Raw genomic sequence first — 24,906 nt, 5'->3', positions numbered from 1 at the left:
AGTCAAAATCATGTATGCTACTCCGGTCAGGCATTTGCTACATGTAGTCAACGACGTCCTCGTGATAAGTTGATGCTGTAGGCGGAGGTGTGTTCGTAGTCTGAGGAGGCTGTGTCCAGTGTGGGGCCTGTGAACCCAGTGTAGACTACTCGAGCTTAAGAGCCTACATGCACTCCTCGCCCTCAAAACCAGAATGTGACACATGATGCTCTGAAGCCAAAGGTGCCCCTCGCGAGTGTACCTGAATGGGTTCATCACGGGCACTGGTCGAGCGTTTGCTGTGCGAGGCACATGACGAATCCATGGCTGGTAGGTCATACCCCCTCCAACATGGGGCATAACTACCTAGACCACGTATAGACGATAGAAAGCGGGACCCTCTCATCCTCATGTAGTCTCAGAGGGGGTTTCGATCCCTCGGTGTTGATGACCTGCTTGCTTCCCCACAAGCTTGCTCTGCCTGTGTATGCATCTCGTACGCCTCTTCGGTCTGTAAAAGATAAGGGTCATGTCATGAATATAAAGGTTTAACCAATAAAAAGTGTTATAAGTACAACATCACTTACCATAACATGAAAATGGCGAGCATGATCCTTCGGGAAGGGTCAGGGGGCCGACTCTACAAGTCCGCTGAGTAAGGTGGAATGCGTGCGCGGATGGTACACCGAAAGGTACTCCCAGTAAGTAGCGTCATTGTACTATCCAGCAGGAATGATGACATCCACTGTGGCTAACTATGTCCACCTTTGTATGCTCGACATTCACGAATGCCTAGTCCTGCATGCCTCTACCCGCTGTGAGCTCCTCCTGTATGTGACGTAAACAATTATAATTTCTTAACATAGATCACCTAAGGTACTAATGCTACATATAGTAACACACTTACTCGTGCGCCCATCTGAAGTCTGATGGGGGAGGTAGTGGCACCATCTGTCGGTACCCAAGCTGCCTTTATACACGCTTAGGAGAATATACTTTCATATTATTTATGTACAATAAGAAGCATTTGGTCATCCATAAGTCCGAGGCACGCCAACAAGAGAATGTGACGAGCCCTCCAGTTAAAATTTCAGACACTTGTGCCATTTGCCATGGATCCCACTCCACGAGATCGGCGCAGAGGACATCTAGATCACTGATCACCCGAGAGTAGCTACCATGGTTTTACTGCTGGCTCCATCTCAGCCTAGCATGTATCCACCGATACTCTATCGTAAGCCTCATGTCATCTGCCATGACATCAGAAATGGGGACTGGATAGTAGCTTTGGCTCATCCAAAGTAGTCAAACCGGGAGGTACTCTCAACTCCATAAAAATGCATATAAATGGAGCATTGCGGAGGAACTCACTTTTTCACCAAATAACCTAGTGTTGAAAATAATTTTAGAAATTATTACGCCATATGAGAGGAATATTAGTGAATTTTCTCAGATTTTTGAGAATTTATTTGAGGCTTTAAAAATTGCTAGAATTTTTAAAAGGAATCATTTTTGGAGTTTTTTTTTATTTTGAAACCTAGAAGGGGTATTGAGGTGAATTCTTTTAAAATGGATTTATCATGAATTATAGGACATACAGAAAAAGTTTCGTGAATTTTAGAGTACGATAATCCCACTACTCAAATAGAGAAAGTGGAAAAAGAACAATTGACACCGCTGAAAACACTTTTCATCTGCACGGTCATCCGAGTCGTGACTCAGGCTGCCACGTTGAACCCACGTGTAAAGGCGCTGAGGTTTCTGCCAGCGTGGCCACTTTGGTTACACCAATGAATATGGCGTGACTACGTTGGGGAGTCACGCCAGACACTTTGGCGTGATAAAAGATGCTAGTTTCTGAAAATTTAGATACCCACATGCTGTTATTAAAATATTAGTTTTAAAAAGACATTAAAAAAAAACCTTCCAGCTCGGTTGGCTAGCTAGCTCTGTATTGATGTAGACTCAATGCATGACACACACATTTGCTGCTCTAGGTACACTTGCACTACACAAATATCACATCGATCCTGCAGTCTCCAGAATCTTCACGTCACCTTTCCTCGACCTCCAAGCGCCATGAATAATATTAGTTATTTAAAGAAACAGGGTTAAACATCTATATAAAAATTATAATTTTTAATATAAATAAAGATGATAGATACTTAAATATAATTAGCTATCTTATTACACTAATATAAAAAGCAATGCCGTCTAAGCACCTATACTACTGTAGTTTAAAAAATTGGTTTTTTTCCTATAAACATCTCCTTCAAGCATACTAGTGTACATTCTCTCTGACAAGCTAGGTTTGCAATTTGCAAAGAAGCTTGCACAGTGCTCCTCGTGTCTGCTGTCCGTTTAAGTACGCATAACTATATAGTATCATAGATATATGTCGTTTTGAAAAAACTTTCATCAAACTTGTAAAACTTTAACTAATAATAGCTTACAAAACATTTAGTTTTTAAATTTAAAATTATATGTATAGTTAATTTAAAAAATACTTTCATTATATGATAAACTTAATAGATTTTATAAATATAAACTATCTTCCAAATAAGAACGGCTCATCATTATTAGATAGGAGTAAGTACACACAGTGTTTTCGTGCACGCTGCCGGGGTTTCTGGGATATTCTAGAGTTTCTGGGCAATTCTAGTCTAGCACGGTTCCAAGTAGTCCCACTAATTTTCTACTCCATAAACATTCCTTTCAATCGTTACGTCGGCGTGTCAGATGTGCCTTCCTCAGATCGTACCGTTTCGTACATGGACAGCGACATGCATGATAGGATATACAGGAGGAGAAAGAGCATGCCCACGACACCACAGGGAAAGATCTCTTCGCCTCCATTTTCTCAACGGATATGTACAGTGGTTCAGACAACTGCTATCTATAATACAATTTTATATCATATATATACATAATGTAATAGATAAATTATTGTGTAAGTTATCTGTAAGTAATTTAAATGATATTTAATTGTTAAATAACGTGTGAAAAAATTAAGATGGTAAATAACAGATGATATTCATACAATAGAGAAAATACTGTTTATAAAATAATTGTCTGATATTTAAAACTATCTATTAATTAATAATATCTTTCTTTACCTTATTTTTTTCTCTAGGTCAGATAAAATTTTAGGTTCCTTATTTTTAACCGCTAAGATCACCTTATTGTACACGCCGTAAGCTAGTGCGACATGTCGACATGCATGCACACCGGCGACGCGAGATCACGAGACCGGCCGGTCGCGGATCTGAGGCACGAAAGCTACGTACAGCCGAGCATACGTACGACTTGACCGGTGTTCCAACCTACATGATTGGCAAGTGCTGTCAAGAAAAAAAAAAGTACTCCCCCCTGTCTCAAATTATCCGGCGGGGATTAAAAAAAGTCAAATTTTTGTAAATTTTAATTAATAATTAGTTAATTGCGCGTATGTTTAGTGTACGAAAGATATATTAATACATTTATATTTCATATATCTTTAAATAATATATTGATTTCTTAGTAATTGATAATATATTATTAGAGAAATTAATGTTTAAAGTATTTTTTGATTTTTTTCTTAAATCTTAATAGGTTTTGTAAAAGGAAATGAAGGGAGTAGTACTTTTTTTTGGGGGAATGAAGGGAGTAGTACTGGGTATGCATAGATTGTCCTAACAATGTCCTTTTAAGTGCCGAGGCAATTAACTATGCGGCTTGTCCTGATGTCCTGTGATTGTACGATCAGGTACCTGCAGCCGGAGAATCTGGGATGATTGATTGAGACGTAGTTGGTGTACAATACATGCCAATGGAAAACAAGGACGAGCTTGATGATATGAAGAATCTTTTTTTTGGACGGTACTGTTGGCATGCATCATTGTTTGGTTCATCGGCTTCAAGAACAGAGTTGTGGCAGGATTGGAGTAGGGATGACAATAGAGCTTGGTTGTCCCGGAGTAGAGGACGGTACGGTATTGGAAAATGTCAAAAATCATATCTTTACTCATATTTTTGTCTCCCTGAATCGAAAATGTTAAGGCCAAAAATGAATACAAGGGAAGGCATATACCAAGTCTTTGGGCAGCATCACATTTAAAAACCCCATGGACGACGAAATGACCCACATGGTAAGATACCGATCTACCTAGTTGATTAATAAGTCTATAACTTTATAATATAACAAGTGAAATAACATGTTAGCCTCTTGCAGCAAACGTGGCCTGCAAGATCATCCGAAGCATCTTTCCTAGCAACTAGGGAGAAGAACGTACTATTCATTGCTCGAAGAAATAAAGAGCACCCGAGTCGTGTGTGAGCCGGCTTAGATATTTACCTTCCCTTTTGCATGTATTCCTGCAAGACTCTAATTCGTATAGGAGTACGAAGACAACCAAAAACCTGGACGTGAGAAACAGTTAATATAGGAGGTTTATGAATTTATACAAACATATCAGTCTTGGAGGAAAGAATAACCGCCTCAGCAAGTTGGAAGCCGTCCCCGTTACTGTGGGGCCTAGCCCCCCTCAACTTTGGAGTACCTGCACGTTTGTACAACTTACGGAGCTAAGCGACACAGCAGATTTCCTGTCGACGACGTATATGTATTTACTATACATATGTGGAATGCTCTCCTTAGATGGACATGTCGTCCACCTTAGCTAATTGTGTATCATTATGTGGGAGGCTATGCAGTGTAGGCTCTAAGTGAAGATCATATTGTTTAGACTGACGATTCTATTGAGGCCTTGTTTGTTTCAGCTTCGGATTCTAGCTTTCAGCTTTTATAATCCGAAGCTGAAACAAACAGGCAGCTTTTGGTTATAGCTTTTTAAAATCTGCTGGTTGGATTGTGAGAATCTGATAAGCTGGTTTTCCTCAGCTTTTGATAGATTGTGAAAGTTCATTTTACTAAACTGTCCATTAAATTTTTTTAGAATCTACAGTCTAAAAGCTTTTCACAATCCAGCTTTTATAAGCTGCTTTTCAGAATCTCTAGCTGAAACAAACAGGCCCTGAGACCTCTTGGCTCATCCATGCCCGCAAGGGATGACTGTGCAGAACGTGCAACTAGCGCTGTGTTTCGCAAAGATCGAGGGGGACTAAGTACATCTCACTTTCTCGGTCGCGGGCTTGAAGCTGCAAAAGCCACCAAACGATTATATCACAAAACTAGGTAAAAAATCTAAAAAGTACATAACATAAGGTATCATATTTAAAAAATAAATAATAGATTATTATATTTATAATTATAGCAAGTGTATTTGACATCTGATTTACCAAAAACCTATTTTTAGTACACCGTACACCGAAAAAGAGCCGGCCCTACTGTTTTTGACACATGAGGTGCTGCCACCCACCTCTGAGCATCTTGTTGGAATGGTCCTAGGAAAGACTACGTACGAGAAATCATTCTCACAGCCAACTTTCCTTCTTTCAGCTGTCGGAGGGTTAACTCCTGTCGCAGCGATCCTGAGAGACCCCTTTTTAGAGATTCGACCGGAGGGATGATTCTGAATATGTTTGCTGGAGAAATAAATGGATGTAAATGCGATGGCAGGTGGGGTGGAAAGATCATACGGTGCACAGTACCGTATTTGGCACCTCGTGTCTTAAAAATAGCCGGGCCCTACGGTGTTGTTGCCTTTATCACGTGTTGTCTCTTGTTGCCTCTGTCATGTGTAGTGCGAGTGCTCTGCAATCAATCCGATTGCATACGATGGCTACGTACCTACCACCTACAACTAGCGAGTTGCATGTGAGTTGAGTTTGTGTTGCTCAAAGACAATGCATGTTCGAGGGATAGTTATTGCGATCTCAGGGAATCCTGTTGCGTCCACTGACAGAGAGAGAAATAGTTATGTTGTCATTTCAGCATAGAGGTGTTGTCATTTTATACTTAAAGCTATGTTGTGTGATCACTTCCTAAAAATTATATGTGGTAGATGGAGAAGGATCATGCAACTATTTGAAGGTCATCCACCAAATGATCCAAGCAGTGACGCGTTTGACAACCGCTTACTAACACCTTTTGTCCGCAGGCAACAAAACGGACAGATGAACATGTATGAATCAATTATTATTGCTGAGACCCATGACCATATACCTGTTGCTAAAGCATGAAACAGTGTGGCAATATTCCCCCTTGTATAATTGATCTCAAGATGCATAGTGCATACCTATTGAATACTTAGATTATCTCAAGATGACGGTGGAAAGTGATGATGCAAATTCGCAGAAGAATGCGAGTTGTGCCAATCAATACTATCAGGGTAAGACGGTTGTCATCTCCGAGGTGGTGATGAGAAGTTGTAAGGATGGGTACTAACAAATCCATTATCATCATCAGGGTCATTAGTATCCTCTGGAGATGGAGACCTCAGAGGGAGGGGTCGTTGTAGCATGAAATTATCGTCGTCGTCATCATCATCTTGAGCTATCATTGTACGAGCACATCCTCTTGCAATGTTCATTGAACCTTCTCCTGTATTGCTGCTAGAACGTCGAGGCATTGGTGGCATAAAATCATCATCCTCATCATTTTCTTGTTGAATAGTAGAGGGCACCCCTGTACCCCTTAGGTTCACTGATCATCATCGTCTTCTATGCGAACCAGGCATCACAACCCCACCAAAGAGCATATAAATCTTTAAGAAGTTTGGGATGTCTTTGTTTGATGAACTTTGCATCTTTTGGGAATACCTAACGCAAAAGAGGAGCATTCGAATCAATGGAAAAAAGATAAGTAGGGTGATCAAATAGAAAATGACGAACTTGAATGTGGGATACATAATGATCGAGCAACATCACTATCCTTCTTTGCCTTCTAGAGAAACCTAGCACATAAGGATAATTGGCTAGTTCACACACCCTGAGATACCTTTGACGCCGCTCGTGCAAGAGGTCCCTAAGGTCGTTAGTGGTTACATGTTGGAGCAGAGCAGTTAACGCAGAACTGAAAGGTCTTGCATGTAATTTGGACACAACTTGGATTATGTTGTTCTCCTTAAAGGGATTATCCTTTCCTTCATGCACAACCTGCAATGAGACATTAAGTGCTATATTGATTATTGTAGGTGTCCATGGAAAGTCTGTAATAGAAGATCCAACCATAGATTTATTGATCCTTGACTGTAACGTTGTGGCTCTGCACCAAAGCACGAATCCCTGATTTTTTTAAGAAATATTAAACAAGTATTAAATATCATAATTAATATATAACAATGGTAAATATAACTAATAAATAGAGTTATGTGTCATAATTATTTGACAAATATTAAATAAATTAAAAGTAATTACATTAACAATACAGTGAATAATATATAATAGAGATGACTATGATAATAAATAATACATGTGTCATAAGCAAGGACAAGTGCATCGAACAGCTGCATTGGTACTCAATAATGATGACGCCGCATGCAATCCACAGGCGTGTAAGCGTCTAGTGGGTGTGTGGCCCTCATCCTAGTGACTTGCGTTGGCCCCTACCACATATACCTTTGCTTGTCATCTTCATCGTCCTGCCCTGTGGGACCTCCACCAAACGTGTATCCAGACCCGCTAACTTGGCCCTGCATGTACCATGACGAAGGATCCTCATGCGGAAGTCTGGACGCCTCTAGTATGTGCGTTGATGGAGTGTAGTGTGCCGAAGGCTCGCCCTGTTGGTACCACGGTGAACCCCTAGGTGCATCGGGATAGTGGGGGTACTGTTCGCTATGGAGCTCGGTGAGGCTGGCGGCCTACATTACAGCAGCCCAGTTAAAATCTTGCATGCCGCTCCATTTAGGCGTTTGCTGCGTGTAATCACCAGTGTCCTATTGATGAGTTGATGGTGCAGGCGGAGGTGTCATCATCGTCTGAGGAGGTTGTGTCCATTGCGGAGGCTGCGAACCCAGTGTACACTGCTCAGGCTCAGGAGCCTGCGTGCACTCCTCTATCTCAGCACTGAAACATGACACACGATGCTTCGCAGCTGAAGCGCGATTGTGCCTGAACGTGTTCCCTATGGGCATTGAACGAGTGCCAGTTATGAAGGCATGAGACGGGTCCATGGCTGGTTGATCATACCCCTTCCAACGTAGGGCACAATCATCCAGACCACGTATAGAGGACAACAAGAGAGACCCTCTCATCCTCATGTAGTCCCTAAAAGGGTTCTGATCCCTCTGTATTGATGACCTGCTTGCTTTCTCACAAGCTTGCTCCGTCTGCTTATGTATCTCATACACCTCTTCGGTTTATATAAGATGAGGGCCATGTCAGTAATATGGAGGTTTAACCAATAATAGGGGAGGTACTAGCACCACTAGTCGGTACCCGAACTGCCCCTGTACACGCTCATGGAGAATATACTTTCGACATTATTCATGCACAACAAGAAGCATTTGGTCATTCATATGTCTGAGTCACGCAAACAAGAGGATGTGATGAGCCCCCCAGAGTCTACCTTAACACTTGAGAGTGCGACACAATGGCACCGAAAGAGGGGATCTTGAAATACATAGTCGAGTTCCCAAATCTCCTCTATATACCGTGAGTGAATGCCTGGATGATGTCATAGTTGTTGATCTTGCGGATGGTGTTCCGGGTTTTGCTAAAGCATCGCATGAACTCGCGCTAGGTTTTGTTCCCTATCTGCTCGCAACGGCGGAGATCTTTTTCATACCGGGGCAAACATGCGTACCTTGGAAGTTAGCTCGGAAGACGTCGCAGAGCTGCTCTCATGAGTAGATTATCTATGGCGATAGATTTGTTAATCATGTCCTGGTTGCCCCTTCATGGTCTATGGGGAGGATTTCGTCATTATCTTCTCGTTCCCACCAGCTGCTTGGTTGGTTGTGGTAAAGATCTGGACAAACTCAACGAGATTATTACTTCCATCGTATTTCTTGATCGTCCCAGGGCGGAACCTTGCTGGCCAGCTTATATTCTGTAGATCTGGAGAGAAGGCCCGACATTCATTGAAGGTGCCTTGCTTGGTTTAAGCACCCTCGAGAATCTTTCCTATGGTGATTAGAGATTGGTCTCGATTTGATCGATGTCAGGTCATCTCTCGATTAGATCGATGAGGGGTAGAGGAATCATCCTCAAAAACCCCCGGGCATCTTCACCAGTCGTTGATGACCTTTGGCCGGTGAGGTCCGATGGCGGTTATTTGCCCGATTGTCATCCCGAGAAGTCATGTTGCTCGGATTACACCTCTTTGGATTTGATGCGTTTCACGTAGAGGATTGTCTGGCCTGCCCCAGTCAATACTGTTTCCAGCAAGGGCCAGATGAGAGTTCTCGACCTGTATGATAATCTCATTTGTTAAGTCAGCCGCAGAGTTCACCCAATTGTTACCAGCTGTGGTAGCTAGATCTGTCGTCAGAGGGTGTATGAGGGCCTCTTGTAGAAGGAGGATCCTCTTAGCAGCTATGGATTTAAAGTGTCAGCCCCGTGTTGATGTTCAGGAGACAGAAATATTGGAGCCCTGATAAGGACTAGAGGTGATGTGTCCGTGTGAGGCTAACCATTGCCTACCGCTGAGATCGGAGGAGCCTGACTATTTGCAATGTTGTCGCCATATGACCTAGATCATCACCCCCATTTTTGATAGTGAAAAATTCTTGGGGGGGGGGGGGGTAGTCTCTGCTAGAGGAGGTGTCTAGATTCATCATATATGATTTATCGGATTTCTACATGTTAGTATCTTGACAATCCATATTATTAGAAGCTGCATGGATTGATCCTGACTAGTTGTGAATCGAACATTCACAATTATCTTAATAGCCGAGTGGTTCGAACTCAATGCCATAATCTTTGGTGCATTGATCCATATATCAACTTATTTATCGATTGAATCATCGCCAGGAAGTTCATCGCCAAAATCTACCTGATTGATCACCGGTTCGTCGGGAAGAGAGGTAAAGTTATCATAGAACTCCTCATCTGAAAACCAGTTATATCGATGGCATGTCATGTGTAGACTCTTCAACGCCTTGTCATGATCCCTACAGACAGCGTCAGCTGTTGATGATTAGTAAATCCTATTTGTCTTGTATTAATCTGAGCCTGCTACAAGAGGGTGTAGCTAACTTAGATGAATCTAAATATAGTTAGCAACTTTTTTCTTAGATTCTGTTGGTTTGTATGGGCTTGTGGAACTCTGCCCTCCTTCATAGGACCCCTTAGTATGGGGGTATCATATATCATCTGGACTCTTTTTTTCTATTCTTAGAGATGAATCTTCCCAGTTATAGGACATCTTGGTATCTGTGGGTAGTTTTCTTTCTTTTAGGGATCCTCTTCTGAGAGATAAATATATGCTTTGAGAATTACGGGATACCCTAGGGTGCTGGATAAGGTAACTATCCATTATTGATCGTCATGACATTTTGGACAACAACACAGTCACCCATATGTTTCTTTAGCAATTATTTTCTATTGTAATATATTTACAAAGGAAGCAAAACTAGAATATTATTAACTGTTTTGAAACAGATACACTAATATCATTTTCAAATGTTCAATCCCATTATACGAAAACGTCACTTGTGTCTGGAGAATATTTTGAGATGAGTCCCCAATTTGTTCTCCAGTTAAAATCATACCCATAAAAGCTCGATGGAGGCCTGCATATAACCTTTCGTGCACATCATTATTTATTGTTGCTTAATTAAATCAAGCGCTGTTAGTGTTGAAGCCTCCATGATTAGTTGGGCCTAAAAAAACAGAATACTGAAGAAAGAGTATGGATTGAGATTTATATATAGTTCAAGTTTTAGGAGGCGCCTGTGGTACTGAAGCTTCATAGAAATTTTCTAGAAACGGGCGAATTCAAAATTAAACTTATGTCAGCGTAGGCATAAACTTCTAGTCGATGGTTAGGCCAACCTACAAGTAATTGGTGCTTGTTTATAAAAAGATGCAGTGTGCCTCTAATTCTTTAACTATATCGTGCACTGGTTTTCTGTATACTTTCACCCCGCGGGCCGGGTTTGACCTGAATAGATTGTAAATAGTTGTATTTAAGCTTTGCTACTTCTGGTGGAGGTGCTACACAGTTGTGCCATAACAATCCCCCCCCCCCCCCCCCCGCCTTAATAACTATTATTCAAAACTTACTGCTCTCAACCTCTGTTGAGTCAAAGGCAAAGGTTAAAAGTACTAACAATAGAGGTAATATTATATTTATATGTGTTTTTTTCTAGGCCATCATCATAGCAAATTAGAAGAAATTTTGCATTCTGCGTACCTGGATGAACAGTGATCATGTGCAGGGCCCTTGGAACGCAGATACATGATTAATCTTGCTAAAAAAGGAACTAACTGACAACAACTTTAGAAGAGGTATATCATATTGTAAAGATAGCCTAAGTTTGGAGAAATGTCACAACTAAAAAATATCGAGAGTGCGTATTTCTTCACTCCCAGAAGAAAATAACACACCGAGGTGATTATAGAAATGCAGCGTAGCCTAGATTTTGTTGTCCCCTCATTTGTTCTAGAACCTGTGTTGTTATAATTTTAAAACCGTGCATAAGCACTTACCAACCATCCCCCCCCCCCCCCCAATTCATACTCAATTACAGTACAATAGTACAGATTTGTAAATAAAAGGGGCCATTGTTCTTAATTTTCTCCATTCAAGCCTACGAAGATGCCGTCAGCACCGAAGGGGACCATGCAGAATCTTGTGAATATTCTTCAGCCTTGTGAACCAAATTTGAACTTAACTAGTTTTCCGCCCGTGTGTTACAACAGGCGTCAAAATTTGTTAAACAAAAAATTGCAGAATTGCCACAACCGGCAGTCATAACTGGAGCATACCGTAGTCTAGCAAGTTCAGTTTGACAAGTTCATCGTGACTTGCATATTCATTCCCAACCACAATTTCTCCATTTTGTTGTAAAAAAAATTAATAGCCCAAGTTACTAAGCAGTCTTATACATCAAATTGGAAAAAAAAATATTTTCACATATTCAAAAGTCTTTCACATCAACAGACAGTTATTTCATCATTTGGAAATACATAGTTAGACAGACAGCGAGGAAAATGATTGTAAGCGGGTTGAATATATGAACAAATCCATGATCTAACTGAAGCACAATGATGGTAATGGCACTATCAGCAGTATGTTCATGAGAAATAAAAGCCACAAGTCCTCCCTACCATCTAGACTTGGAACAATACTTCTAAAATTGACCAAATGTTCATGAAATCTGTTTCGCACTAACATTCACTAATTATCTTCAAACCAACACAACATTAAATGAGAGTTGTCCTCAATTTGAAGCTAATGAGACTTGTTGATGAGCATTTATAGAGAAAGAATGGCATACTTAACCCCGGAGGGAGTAAATGGAGATTCAGCCTTAGGAGTCAAATCCCCAGGTAACAATGAAGTCTCTATGTGAATAAAGAAAGATGAGAAAACAATATAGTAAGATAATATCATCTTTTTAAATATATAGTAATTATTATAGTTCTACATTTTGTAATTGATTAGTACAGGACAGCAGGCAGCAAGTATTCACAATTCTAGCAATCAGAATCATTACCAACGGAACAACTTTTAGCAGGAGGCTTATTTAATTTTTTATTTGACCATTAGCTCATGCATATGCTTATCCAAATTTGCACTAGTTGATCAACAAAACTATAATATTTGATGGCATCACACATACTCTGTTTCCATGCATAAAAAAACACATGAACATGAGTCACCTTTTTAATTCTCACCTTGCAGCTCCTCTTTGTGTCTCTCTGTGAACAGCTGTGCCAGTTGCACTTTCTTGCCATCATCGCTGACAACCTATAGCCAATAAAACTCATAGAATTTCAGGATACAAGAAGTGCCATTAGTTACAAAGAAACAGATGTAGCAATACCGTACAAGCTTTGCTGAAGTCCGAAGAGCGTTAACTAGATGTTGGTTTGTTACCTCCATAGCCTTAATTTTCTTCCAGGCTGAAATAACAGACATAGGAACTGAACGAAACATCCAAACAAATTTAGTTTCTCTTCCGATCTTTTTTTAATCTAAGTGTATGGATCATGATCTCTCATTGTACTCTGACAAAGTTTGTGCTCTATTGCTGATATGATTCAAGAAACAACTATTTGTCACTCACCATCTCCCTTTGGGTCCTTGTTCAAGATTTTCATCAAGAAATCATTTGCAACCAAATTAGTATCACTTAATTGATACTCAACCTGCACAAGGGAAATGTAAGGCCATTCCAAAGTCAAGAAATAGAGGAAAATTGCGAGGAAAAACATTTCAACAACATGATCGAAACAGAGCCAAAAATTACGCCAATTGACTGATAAGTTACTACTAAAAACATCATGAAGACATAAATGGCTTAATCAAAACTTAGGAGGATAGAATAGAGACAATCTGCCATGAATTCGAAGATCATCTCCTTGATTTATTAGCATGGAAATTACACACCATATTCACACATACTTTGTTTCAAGATATACACGACTGGTTCTGTAACTTCAGTTTCAAGATAAATAGCTAAATAATCTAAGTTACATGTTGATATACATGACAAAGTATAGTGTGGTCAAATTCTTGTATACTATTTTCGTTCCTTGTAGAGTGCAAAGAAGAAAATCAACTCTTTCTGACCCTCATCAACTTTTTATAAGTAATATGAGCAGAAGTTCCAACATAATTTTAATCAACATGTAACTTAGATTATTTAGCTATTTATGATAATTTTAATTTTTAACCTAGATAGAACAAAAGTTCTAAACCTAGTAAGAAAATCCTAACTTAATTTTGCACAACATTGCCTACTCAATAGCAGTTAGCACAGCCTACATTACATGCAAATGGCTAAGATAGCGGCAAACAAAATTTCCCTTTAGCATGAGATTTACTACAGTGCTACATTAATCACAACCGGGGGATGAGGTGCTCATTACCGGAACAAAGATTGCATCAGCCTCGACAAAATTGTTCGCGCTGTCTGGTCTCGCAGATAGCACTACAACAATAGATTCCACATCTCAAGGGCAACATCCAAACAAAATTGAGAAATGGGCAAGTGAACCGTGTGCACACATACATTGGAAGACGCCGCAGACGAGGTCCTGATGCTTCTCGGATGGCTACAAAAATCAAAAGCAATACATGAAATGGAGAGCACGTGAATTAAGGAAAGGAATGATTTGCTTGATTAGGGTAATTCTTCGAGCATGTAAGGATCCATGGATGAAGCAATGCTCAATTTGGGTGGGGAAATTGGCCGAGCACTTGGTGCATAGGTGAAGAGGGAGGTAGTATGGGGTGGCTGTAGAGAAATTGGTTGAGCACTCAAGTGCTGGTAGCATTGTCTGTGTCATCACCGCGTGTTTCCCAGCCTCCTCCATCCACGCCGACCCTTAGCCAGCACCACCATCCACTCCTAGCTCGCCGCAGCGATGACAGCTCCCGCCTTCCACCTCCCCACCACGCCACTTCCCATCCCCACCACGGGGGCCTCATCGTTTACACCCTAGGATTAGAGTTTCGTTCGGGGTCATCGTTGGCGGAGGGGAATCCAGAACGAATTGTGGTGTGCTTATAGAGTATGTGCATGTTGCACATGGAATGCAGGATGACAGGGGTGGCTCGTTGCTCTTCTTCAGACCCGGGAGATAGCGCAATGACACTCTACATCAAATCTGGGGGACAAGGCAGAGGGCTGGGGAGGAGCAGATGTGGGTTGCCAGGGCAGGCTTCGACGAGCCGGAGAAGGAGGCGGCGGCTTGGGCGCGCGGATCGGGGAACGGAGGAGGTGGTGGCTCGAGCGCAGAGGAGAGGAGAGGAGGAGCGCGGAGGGGACCAGAGAATGCGGGCAGGCAGGCGAAGGACAAATCGAACGGACACACGGGCGAGCGGATGGAGAAGGAATGGTCACGTGCATGTGGATGAGCGGATGAATATGGAATGGAGAAGATGCGCGGATGAACGATGATGCAGTGTCATGGGTAGAGGAATCTGGCGGAGGCAAAGGAGCTGATGGGCACGCCTTATAGCTTTTTTAAGTTGAAGAGATAAACTATTCAAACAAGATCTTATTTTGAAACCCTGTTGCCAGAAATCTTGCCCACCCTTTAGTATATAGACACATCAGCAGCACATGGGTGATGAGTTGGATTGTTCAGAAATGGCCAGACCACATGTTAACCACTAAATCATTGACAAATCAGCAGTGTCATCTCTGACAAGTCAACCTACTCAAACCCTCTGCTTGGGTATTGGATCTTTAATATAAAGGCTTGTTTCATTATCCTGAATTGGAATATCCCAACTTTAACAGGTTGTACAATAGTTCTATTTTTCTCTTGGAATAAAATAAATTATATCAAAATGATGTCTGCTAGAAGAAGCCTTGTTTCTTTTTCTGGTGTTGTATAGCTGCTGCACTCGCTACAAGGTAATCTCAAATTTTCTACTCATAAAATATTAAAGATACTTCTATTTTAATGAGGCCGCCTGCGGGTATATTTTCCCCGGTCTAAGAGAAATGTATTTCACCTACCCACTGATCGCATACAGACACCCCCAAATGACAACCTGTCACTACCTGATCTATGGCAGACACCCCATCCGAAAAAGACACATATAAAAATTGACAGTTACATTGTGATTTGCATAATCTCAAAGACAAGATAACCACTGGCGAAACAGTGGTAACTCTTATGTGAAGTACTGTTCCTTGTTAGCACTTCGTCCCCTTCATAAATATAAGAAGACGTACCCAGAGTCTCACAAGAGGATTCTTATACGTAAAAATGGGTAACCATTATGTATTGTACTCCTTTAACAAGTCACGGGTCTCCACATTCTGGTTCCACGAGGACACGTACTTATCCTTGGGACCTCCCCAAAATTGGTTTCAATTGGTAAAAATACGAATTTGTATAATATTTTTGAGCGTATTTACTGAAATAGACAATAATTTTCTGTATTTACGAATCTAGCATCTGTATTCGGCACACGGTGTGCTGAAAATCTATTTTCGGTACACGGTGTACCAAAAAAGGCATTTTTGGCACACCGTGTGCCGAATACGGCACTATTGACCATATTCGGCATATGGTATATCGAAAATCATCTGTATTTGGCACACACGGGATATTCTAGTAAGTTTGAAAAACTCATTTGTGACAACATCCCGAGAATAACTATATGTGATGGCATCATCTGCTGTTAATTCAGGGGACCTGGGGGGGCTGCGATATAGGAACATCACAGGCGGATCCCCATAATAACTATATGTGATAGCATCCAATATGGTTGCTCAAAAGAACTGTTTGTGAAATTTTACCTCATGGTAGACGGTTTGATACACTACTACAGAAATAATCATCATCATCGGTTCAAAAACTGCATTACTGTCGGTTTTTGAACTGGGATAAAGAACAAGCACTCATAATGAATATCAATGCCGGTTGGATCCACGAATCGGCAGTGAAACAAACTATCACTGCCGGTTCTTGAGCGCAATCTACCGATTGATATACATATCACTGCTAATTCGAGATTTATATTACTAATATCCAGTATTACTAGTTAGATAGGTAATAATAATTAAGTCACTAATAATTCTTCTCTTCATCATTGTGCACCTAAACAAAACAAACAGCTGCGCCATGCAAAAGAACCCTAAAACTGCCATGCACGTCTATCATGGCCGCTTGGGGTGGGTCATCCACGACGAATAAGTAGTAGTAGTCGTCGTCATCACCATCGTCATCCTCGTCGTTGCCATCCCCGTAGTCCTCCCATGTGTCGGCCTCCTCCTCCTCCTCCTCTTCTTCCTCCTCATCATCTTCATCTGAGCTCCGGAGGCTCTTCGCCTTCGGCTCATTGAGGAAGTAGTCCCAAACATCATCGTCGGAGGGGGATTCCGTCGATCAGGAGAAGCCGAGCAGGCGGGGGCTGGAAGTCGTACGATTTTTGGGCTATCACTGCTGGTTCATAAATATAGCTGGCAGTGATAGCCATTATCACTACCAATTATTAAAGATACATCTTTTTATGAACCAGTATCACTGTTGGTTCGTATTATGAACTGGTAGTGATATGTTGATTATCATTACGTGTTCGTAACAAGAACCGACAGTGATAGTCTTTATCACTATCGGTTCTTACTAGCTCGGCTTTTTATGTGTGCCTTGAGCTTACGAACTGGCAGTGATAAATTATTACTACCGGTTATTACCAAACTGATAGTGAATGGGGGGGGGGGGGCAGGGATGACTCTTTTCTGTAGTAGTGATAATTCATCTATCTATAATATAGTTCTACACGGATCTAGACATGAGCCATCTGTGATATGGTCGTCAATCAGATCACATTTGGAACCGTTAGGAATACGAAGAGTCAAGTAGTCAAGTGAATGACACCTCATGCTTTATATTCACGTCTGAGTCAGTAAGGGTTTTTTTCACTCTCAATCTTGCTCTAATCTCTCTCACTTTGCTCTGGCAATAAGCATGACATGGTCATCTCCTCCTCATGTCACCCTTCCTGCTCCCCTCTTCACCACTGTCATCGCCCACCTTTTCGTCTAACCATGACAAAGAGAGTTACAACAATTGGGTGGCAGATATCTTCTTTGAGGTCAGTTATGTCGAGGATAATGCGGCCGATAATGAGGAGATTGTGGCTGAAGAGGAGCCTGGGGAGCCGGTGCCCAAGGAGGGTTCAGAGCCTGAGCCCAAGGTGCCTGAGGTGGAGGACTACAATAGCGATATAGACAATGTGGATTTAGGAAACGACAAGCTCACCGAAAAGAACAACAAACTCCAATGAGGAGGAGCCCTAGGAGGAGGGCAATGATGGTAGGAGGAGGAAGCAGAGCTCGAGGAGAAGGAGCCCAAGGGTGATGGCGACGATGGCATGAAGGATGAGGAGGGCTCTAAGAACGGCATGTATGCCAAAGATGCTGACAAGGCCAAGTTGGATAGCCCACATTGGTCCCAACTGCTGTTGACTGTCGTTGCCGCCGTTAGCCCAACCTTAAAGACTAGGAAGTTGCTCTAGTACTGCAACTAGTAGTAGCAAGTAGTAGCATGCAGCTAGTGCAGTAGATAGTGCTACCTAGCTAGCTTTGGTAATGTAAGCAGTGTGTAGCAACACCGGCTTGGCATCATTTGCACTAGCACATAAATGTTTTTTTTGCACTTGCTTCGTAAGGGCCATTACAGTCGGTTTCTAATCGTCTAAAATATATCAATTGTGATAATCAATTATTATCACAATTGGTATAGTAACTGACTACGATAATAATATTATCATAGTCAGTTGTTTCTCATGCATAGACTGAGATAATAGCACTAATCTAGTTAGTTTTGGTCATGAATTGACTAGGATAATAACATTATCCCAATTGGTTCTAGTCATGAACCGACTGGACGACTACAATTCATCAACTGATAATGAATTGACAAATTGCACCACAGATATACCACAAACATATATAGCCATACATTTATTTCACCATAGACATATATAGCCATACATTTAAAATTCATAAACAATATTGTGGTTAGTAATTCGTACACATTCAGATTCACATTCAAAGTTCATTGTGGGTTCATGAATTTCACATTGACATTCACATTCAAAATTTTGCATTCGAAATAAATATCGCATGAAAAACAATTTGAAGTTCACCACGCCTCTTTTTTTTCTCTCATTTTCTTCTCATTGCTACATCTAGAAAGCAATAAATGACAACAATAAAGTTAAAATTACAAGTTACATTTTAGAATAAGATATATACAATATACAATGGCTGGAAACTCACATTCATTATTTGCCATTATCATAAAACAAGCCATTTGAGTTGATGATATTTGTCAAGATGAAGTAACACATGTCTTTGTGGATTCTGGTGAGTTTTGAGGGCATGTTTGTTTCAGTTGGAGATTGTAAAAACACCTTGTCGATTGTAGATTGTAAGAAGTTGGATTGCACAATCTGCATAAGTTGGTGAAAGGTAGATTTCTGGATTGTTATAGTCTGAGGGCTGGATTGTTAAAAGCTGGAATGAATAATTTGGCTATTTGTTTCAGCTTGTAGATTATGATCACAATCCACAATTGGCAAGTTGAAACAAATGGGGCCTGAATCGTGAAGCGCGTTTTGAGACATGAGTCGGTTCTGCAGAAATGATAAAAACTCGCTATATTAAGTAAACATATAGGAAATCAAAACTGGTATAAATATTGGTGTAGTGAAGAACCTCCTTAAGATCATGGAAGCCCTTCATTTTACTAATAAAGGGGCACACATAGTACCCATAGTGCACGAAGTTTGGTGGCTCCTTGTTGCACTATACATAATGCAATAATAGTATCATCATTTGTGAAGCCTTTGTCATTACAAATTGTGAGTAAAATGCATAAGTATTATTAATTACTAGCAAATCAACACAAACGATGATATTTTTTCTTTCTCAGGTCATGCTTCCCACCTCTAGCGATGTAATTCTTGAAGGTACTGTATATAAATAAGGTCAAAGTATTATCACCAACCATAACTAAATATTTTGTGGAGTATTTGTTTTACCTTTGCAAAAGGTTTATTAGTTTTTAGTACGAGGACTTATTATCGGGACTGGTCCAAGGAAAAGATCAATCTTATCTATGTGTTAAGCCCATAAATTAATTTGAATATATGGTGACTTCATATATGAATATCATTACAATATCAAACTTAATTTTCATTAAATGTCTTACAAAAGTGACCTTCAAGGGCCAATATCCAAATAAAACTCTGCAACGGAACTACGTAAACTCTAATCCTTCACGACGTCTCCACAGGCACGATCCGTGTAGAAAGTATCTTAGAACGATCCATCCTCAAAACAATCTCACACTAAATTTATGTGTTGAGTCCATAAATTAATCCTAATACATAATGACTTCATAGACGAATATCATTATAATATCACACTTAATTTTCATTAAACGTCTTACAAAAGGTCAAGATCCAAATAAAGCTCCGCAACGGAACTACGTAGACTATAATCCTTCACGATGTCTCCACATGCACGATACATGTAGAAATAAATTATCTTTGAACGATCCATCCTTAGCAAACTCTTCAATAGCTTCTCCAACTAAGTATTTAGTGATAGCAAGAGTAAGCACATGTTATACTCAGCAAGTTGTGAGAAAATAATATGCATATAAAGGCTTGACAATAATATGACAATATTGCTCTTTTGCATACAACATTATTTGATTAAGACATTTGAAAAGCAGTAAATATTTCAAGTGAATAACAGTAAATAAACAATCACCTCAAGATTTTCAACCATCTTGACTTAACGAACCTTGCAACACCTCAACCAAGATTTCCACCACCAAGGAACAACACCTCAATCATAGTTCCCACTAGCATGATTGACTAAACCATCCAAACCATCAATTTCTAATCACGTGAGGTTTTCGTTGCCACACGTAACTGTGAGGACGACTGATTAACCAATTTTATACTTTGTAGAGGTCGTACACTTTACCCGCAAATCATGATCACATTTTGTTGCTGGTACCCGTAAGTACCTTACACACTTTTAAGGTGTGCACCAAGTTGACCACTATAAAGCCTTTATAGTACCTCTTTTAGCACGTATATACCCGCTAAGGTTTCACTATCGCATGAATACACCTCATCAACGGAAACCCCCACTTGCGCCAATGGAATCTTATAAGTACACCCTTCTGTTTCACACAATCGGATGGTCTACAAAATGTTGAGAATATGCAAATTAATCAGCTAGACCTATCTCATTCCAGATTTGTGGTTGTACTGTTTACTCAAAAAGATCACTCCATGATTCGGTCCTGTACCAGTCCCAATCGTACAACTTGCACCAGTCTCATCAAAACATTTCTCAAATCCCTATACCATGTTGCTAGAAAATTATATCATCATATTTTATCATTGTTGCATAAAATCATTATCATATTCATGTGAGTCATTATCATGATCACCATCTCAAAATAACGCTAAGCATCATCTACCCTTCCATAATCCAAAACAAAACCATGGCGACAAGGATGATAAAGGAAAACTACGGTAAAACTTAACTTTTGGGATTCCTGATAAATTATTAGCATGCATGTTTGTGAAATAAAATATTTTAAATATTGAGATATATATGTTCAAGAACACAACTTGTCTTCACTGTACTTAGTTGGATCTACAAAGTCTTGATCCTGAAGTCCTTCTAGTTTCTCCAGAATGTTGGCACATAAATATCAAGATAAAAAATCAAATATTATACAACAAACATCATCACATAGAAGATCACGCTTTCCCGGACATTCTCATGAAAGAACAAATCAAAACAGAGCTACGTTTAACAAGTTACAGATTTGTAAAGATTAAACCATGATAAAAAGATTAACTACAGAAGAAATTATGTGATTAGGTATTTTTCTAAAATTTTCCAGAGTCATCTATGAATTTCTAGGATTTTTTTTTGAATTTTATAGAATTTATTTGAATTATAAAACTATATAAAAATAGACATAATTAGATAACATTATTAAAATTATTTCCAATTTATTCCTATTTTCTTAATTATTTTGCACTAAAAATCTATTTATTGCACAATATATATGAATTATGACATCAACACTCAGCATAACACGCCAATGTGGCCTAACACATCAACAACTTTGATGACGTGGTGTGTTGACTAGAATAGCTAACATGTCACTAACGGTGTCGGTGCCCTACGAATGAGCCATTAAGACTCATTAAATCTAGCGCATCGATTCCTGATCAGATGACCGGGATCTAAACGATGAACGGGTATGCCCTAATCTAATCTTGACCACACAATGATGATCTGACTGCTCACCTTGTTCGACTCCGCTCCCAAAACCTCATCGTCGTGCTCTAATTCCTCCGATGAGTGATGGATCAGGACCATAAGCTTATGGCAAACTCGGCTAGGGTATGTATTGACATCGGCAAAGTCTTGATGAAGCTGGCAATAGGTGGCGGTGGATCTAAGCGATGGAGCTTGTTGGGAAGGGGTTTTCAATGATGATTTTGCGTTGGACTGTTGGACAAAAGGATCATGATGCTCTAAGGAGGGTCTTTAGGTGCGTATTTATACTCAGGGGGGCTATAGGGTGGCTTAATCGAGTCGGATTCGATTTGTAGTGGCAGGGAAGCTTCGAACTTGATCTCCTTCTTTGATCTGGCTCGACTGGAGATATGTTGGGCAAAACGTGGCGTGGAGCTTCTGGACTCTTTCCTTTAAACCGCATAGCCTATCCCCTTTCGAATCTTGTGCATTCAATTCAGACTCGTACGGCCAACAAACTTACAAATAAAATGTCATGTTTGATCCAATTTAACTCTAAGTGGTGGTGCTCAAGTGAAAAATTCAGGCTTTGACTTGTTGCATTTTCATCAATTTCTAGCTCTCTTTAAATTGAATTTCACATGATGGGCGGAAACTAAACCTAGTTGACGTGCCCTAAAAAAAGGAATAACTTTTTCCATTCGTGAATGAGGAGAAAATAAACAAAATGCAGCTAGCTCTATCATGAATCATTCTCGCATACCACGTACGATAGAATGAGCATCAAGAGCCAAACCTTTGAACTAGCCTCAAACCACTCCAGTCAAACCATTGGCATTTAACAAACTCATGACCAATGTACACCGCAAGAGCCAATGCTACCTCCCCTTTTCCACCTTTTTATAAACCCCCATCTGTTCCACTTTTCTATACACACCGACTTCCTCCTTCCTCTTTCGCAATTCTTTTACTCTCTCTTTCATTGAGCTCGTTTGCTCTTCTTTCTTCTTAGCAAACTTTCCAAACTTGTGGTCTTTCTTTCCAATTCGAATTGCAATCTTGGTCATCTTCTTGTTGCGCGCAACGACGTACTGATTTGTAAAAGCTTTTAAGAAAAAAAAATAAGTTTTGTGGTTTATGCACAGCATCAGCAGCAATTCTCTTCTGTTTGTGTTGTCCAAAACCATCTTGTCGGCGAACAAGCCATGTCAACGACCGGGAGCGGCAGCCCTAGCCCTGCGGCCGCGGCGTCGGCGGCGGCGGTGGAGGATACCAGCAGCCACTGGGCACCGCACGGCCCGGTGCTGACGGCCTGCGTCGCGGGCATCAACGTGTTCATGATCCTCCTCATCTTGTTCTTTTTCTGGCGGTTCTTCTCCGGGAAACGGGGCCCGTCCGCGTCAGCCGGCGCCGACGACGACGACGCGTCGTCGTCCAGATCGCTGCCCGTAGCCTCCCCCTGGGCGCCCCGTCGAGGTCGCGATGCCCCCGTTCCGCGGCCGCAGGACGACGTGGCGTCGTCCCTGCCTGTGTACGTGCACTCCAGCGCCGGCGCAAGCGGGAAAGCGGCCGAATGCGCGGTGTGCATCGTGGAGCTCCGCGACGGCGACGCGGCGCGCCTCCTGCCCCGGTGCGGCCACCGGTTCCACGCCGACTGCGTGGGCGCGTGGCTGCGGCTCCACGCCACGTGCCCGCTCTGCCGCGCAAGCGTCCTCGCCCCAGCCGCCGCCCCCGCCGGCGCCGAGACCAGGAACGCCAAGGACGACGTCGGCGCGGACTGTCCCGTGTGAGGCCAGACCAGCTACCGCGCTGGCGCTGGCGAGCAAGCTAAGCTGGAGGAGCACGTAAACGGCGGATGGTGACGAGCAACTTTCGGCGTCGGCTTCCTTGTCCCTTAGCTACAAGCTGGCTGACAGAAGGAAAATAAGGTTGGCGACTGGTGAGCGATCGATGGCCTCGTCTTCATCTGTTGCTTTTTATAATCTTGCATGGTTTCCCGATTAAAGATTTCTAGTCTATATATATATATAAATATATCTGGATTGGTGTCGTTTTTATATTTCTGTGATGTGTGTATGATTGGGTTTTTGTAAGATAGTATATATGGTGGATTTGGTAGCTGCATTTTGCATGCATGTGTGTGATAGAATTAATTACTGGTTGTAAGGTTGCCTGTAAACTAAATTGAATGGAGACTGAGTTTGAATCTTTCGGCCATTTGTGTGAATTTCTCTTTAATTTGGTATTCTCACTCAAACGGGAAATAAACCTTCTTACGAGTAGTTCGAGTTGGAGAACATATTTAATTTCTGCAGGCTGTACTTGGAATGTTGCTTTGGAAGAATTGCACAATCAGTCTGCAACCTTATCAACATGAATGCATCTGCGTCTGCATCGGTTGTCAGTTGTCACTGCTATCACTGTAACAAACTGAATGCATGCATCTGCATCAGATTGCTAATGGTGAGAAAGAGTAAAGAGACGTCCGGTAACAGTCGAGCGGACTAAGAGAATCTAGCTTTAATATAAAGAGACATGACTATTTATCTGTTGGTAAAATGGAGGAAAATTATGTATGTACGAAGCAATTTGGGTTACTAAATGATAAGGGGGCAACTAACTGCTTCGAGTTTCTTCTAATTTCTTTTGTATTTTGGAAGAGTGATGTCTTTTCCTTGTTCCATGGTAAAAAAATAAATTTCCTAAAACAAATCATCCAAACACAAACCTTAGACCTTTCCACGGCTGGTGGCAAGCTCTATCAAGTGGACATACAGGTCATGCCTCCTCCCTCTCCCCCACACAGAGTAGCTAGCTAGCCGCCTAGCTCCATGGATGTGTGGAGTCACTGCATGCAACAGTGGCAGCACCAGGTAGACAGCAACAATTCACACTTCGCTGTTCTCCACAATTCGTAGCTCCCGCAATCTTTTCCCATCCGTCACCTTTCCCCGTCAAGCATGCTTTCTAAGTATCACTTCAAAAGCAGGTCTGTTCTGCATAATCTTGTGCTAGCAGCTAGCTTGCTGGCTGGCTGTGCAGTGTGATAGCTGCTGCCGTCTGTTTCAGTACAGCTGCATGCACATCATCTTCCAAAGAACAACAG

The 24,906-nt window shown here is 41.2% G+C and overlaps 1 protein-coding gene across 1 annotated transcript; it reads left to right on the top strand.

Moving 5' to 3' along the window:
* Positions 1-22,628: 22,628 nt before the first annotated feature.
* LOC133883965 (RING-H2 finger protein ATL39-like) lies at positions 22,629-24,011 on the top strand. Its single transcript, XM_062323378.1, has one exon. The coding sequence runs from the start codon at positions 23,006-23,008 to the stop codon at positions 23,588-23,590; it is 585 nt and encodes a 194-aa protein (XP_062179362.1). The 5' UTR covers positions 22,629-23,005; the 3' UTR covers positions 23,591-24,011.
* Positions 24,012-24,906: the final 895 nt, after the last annotated feature.

This window comes from Phragmites australis, chromosome 11 (assembly GCF_958298935.1).
Source record: "Phragmites australis chromosome 11, lpPhrAust1.1, whole genome shotgun sequence".
NCBI lineage: Eukaryota > Viridiplantae > Streptophyta > Magnoliopsida > Poales > Poaceae > Phragmites > Phragmites australis.
The sequence above is the reverse complement of the archived record's forward strand: the minus strand, read 5'-3'. Positions and strand labels throughout refer to the sequence as shown.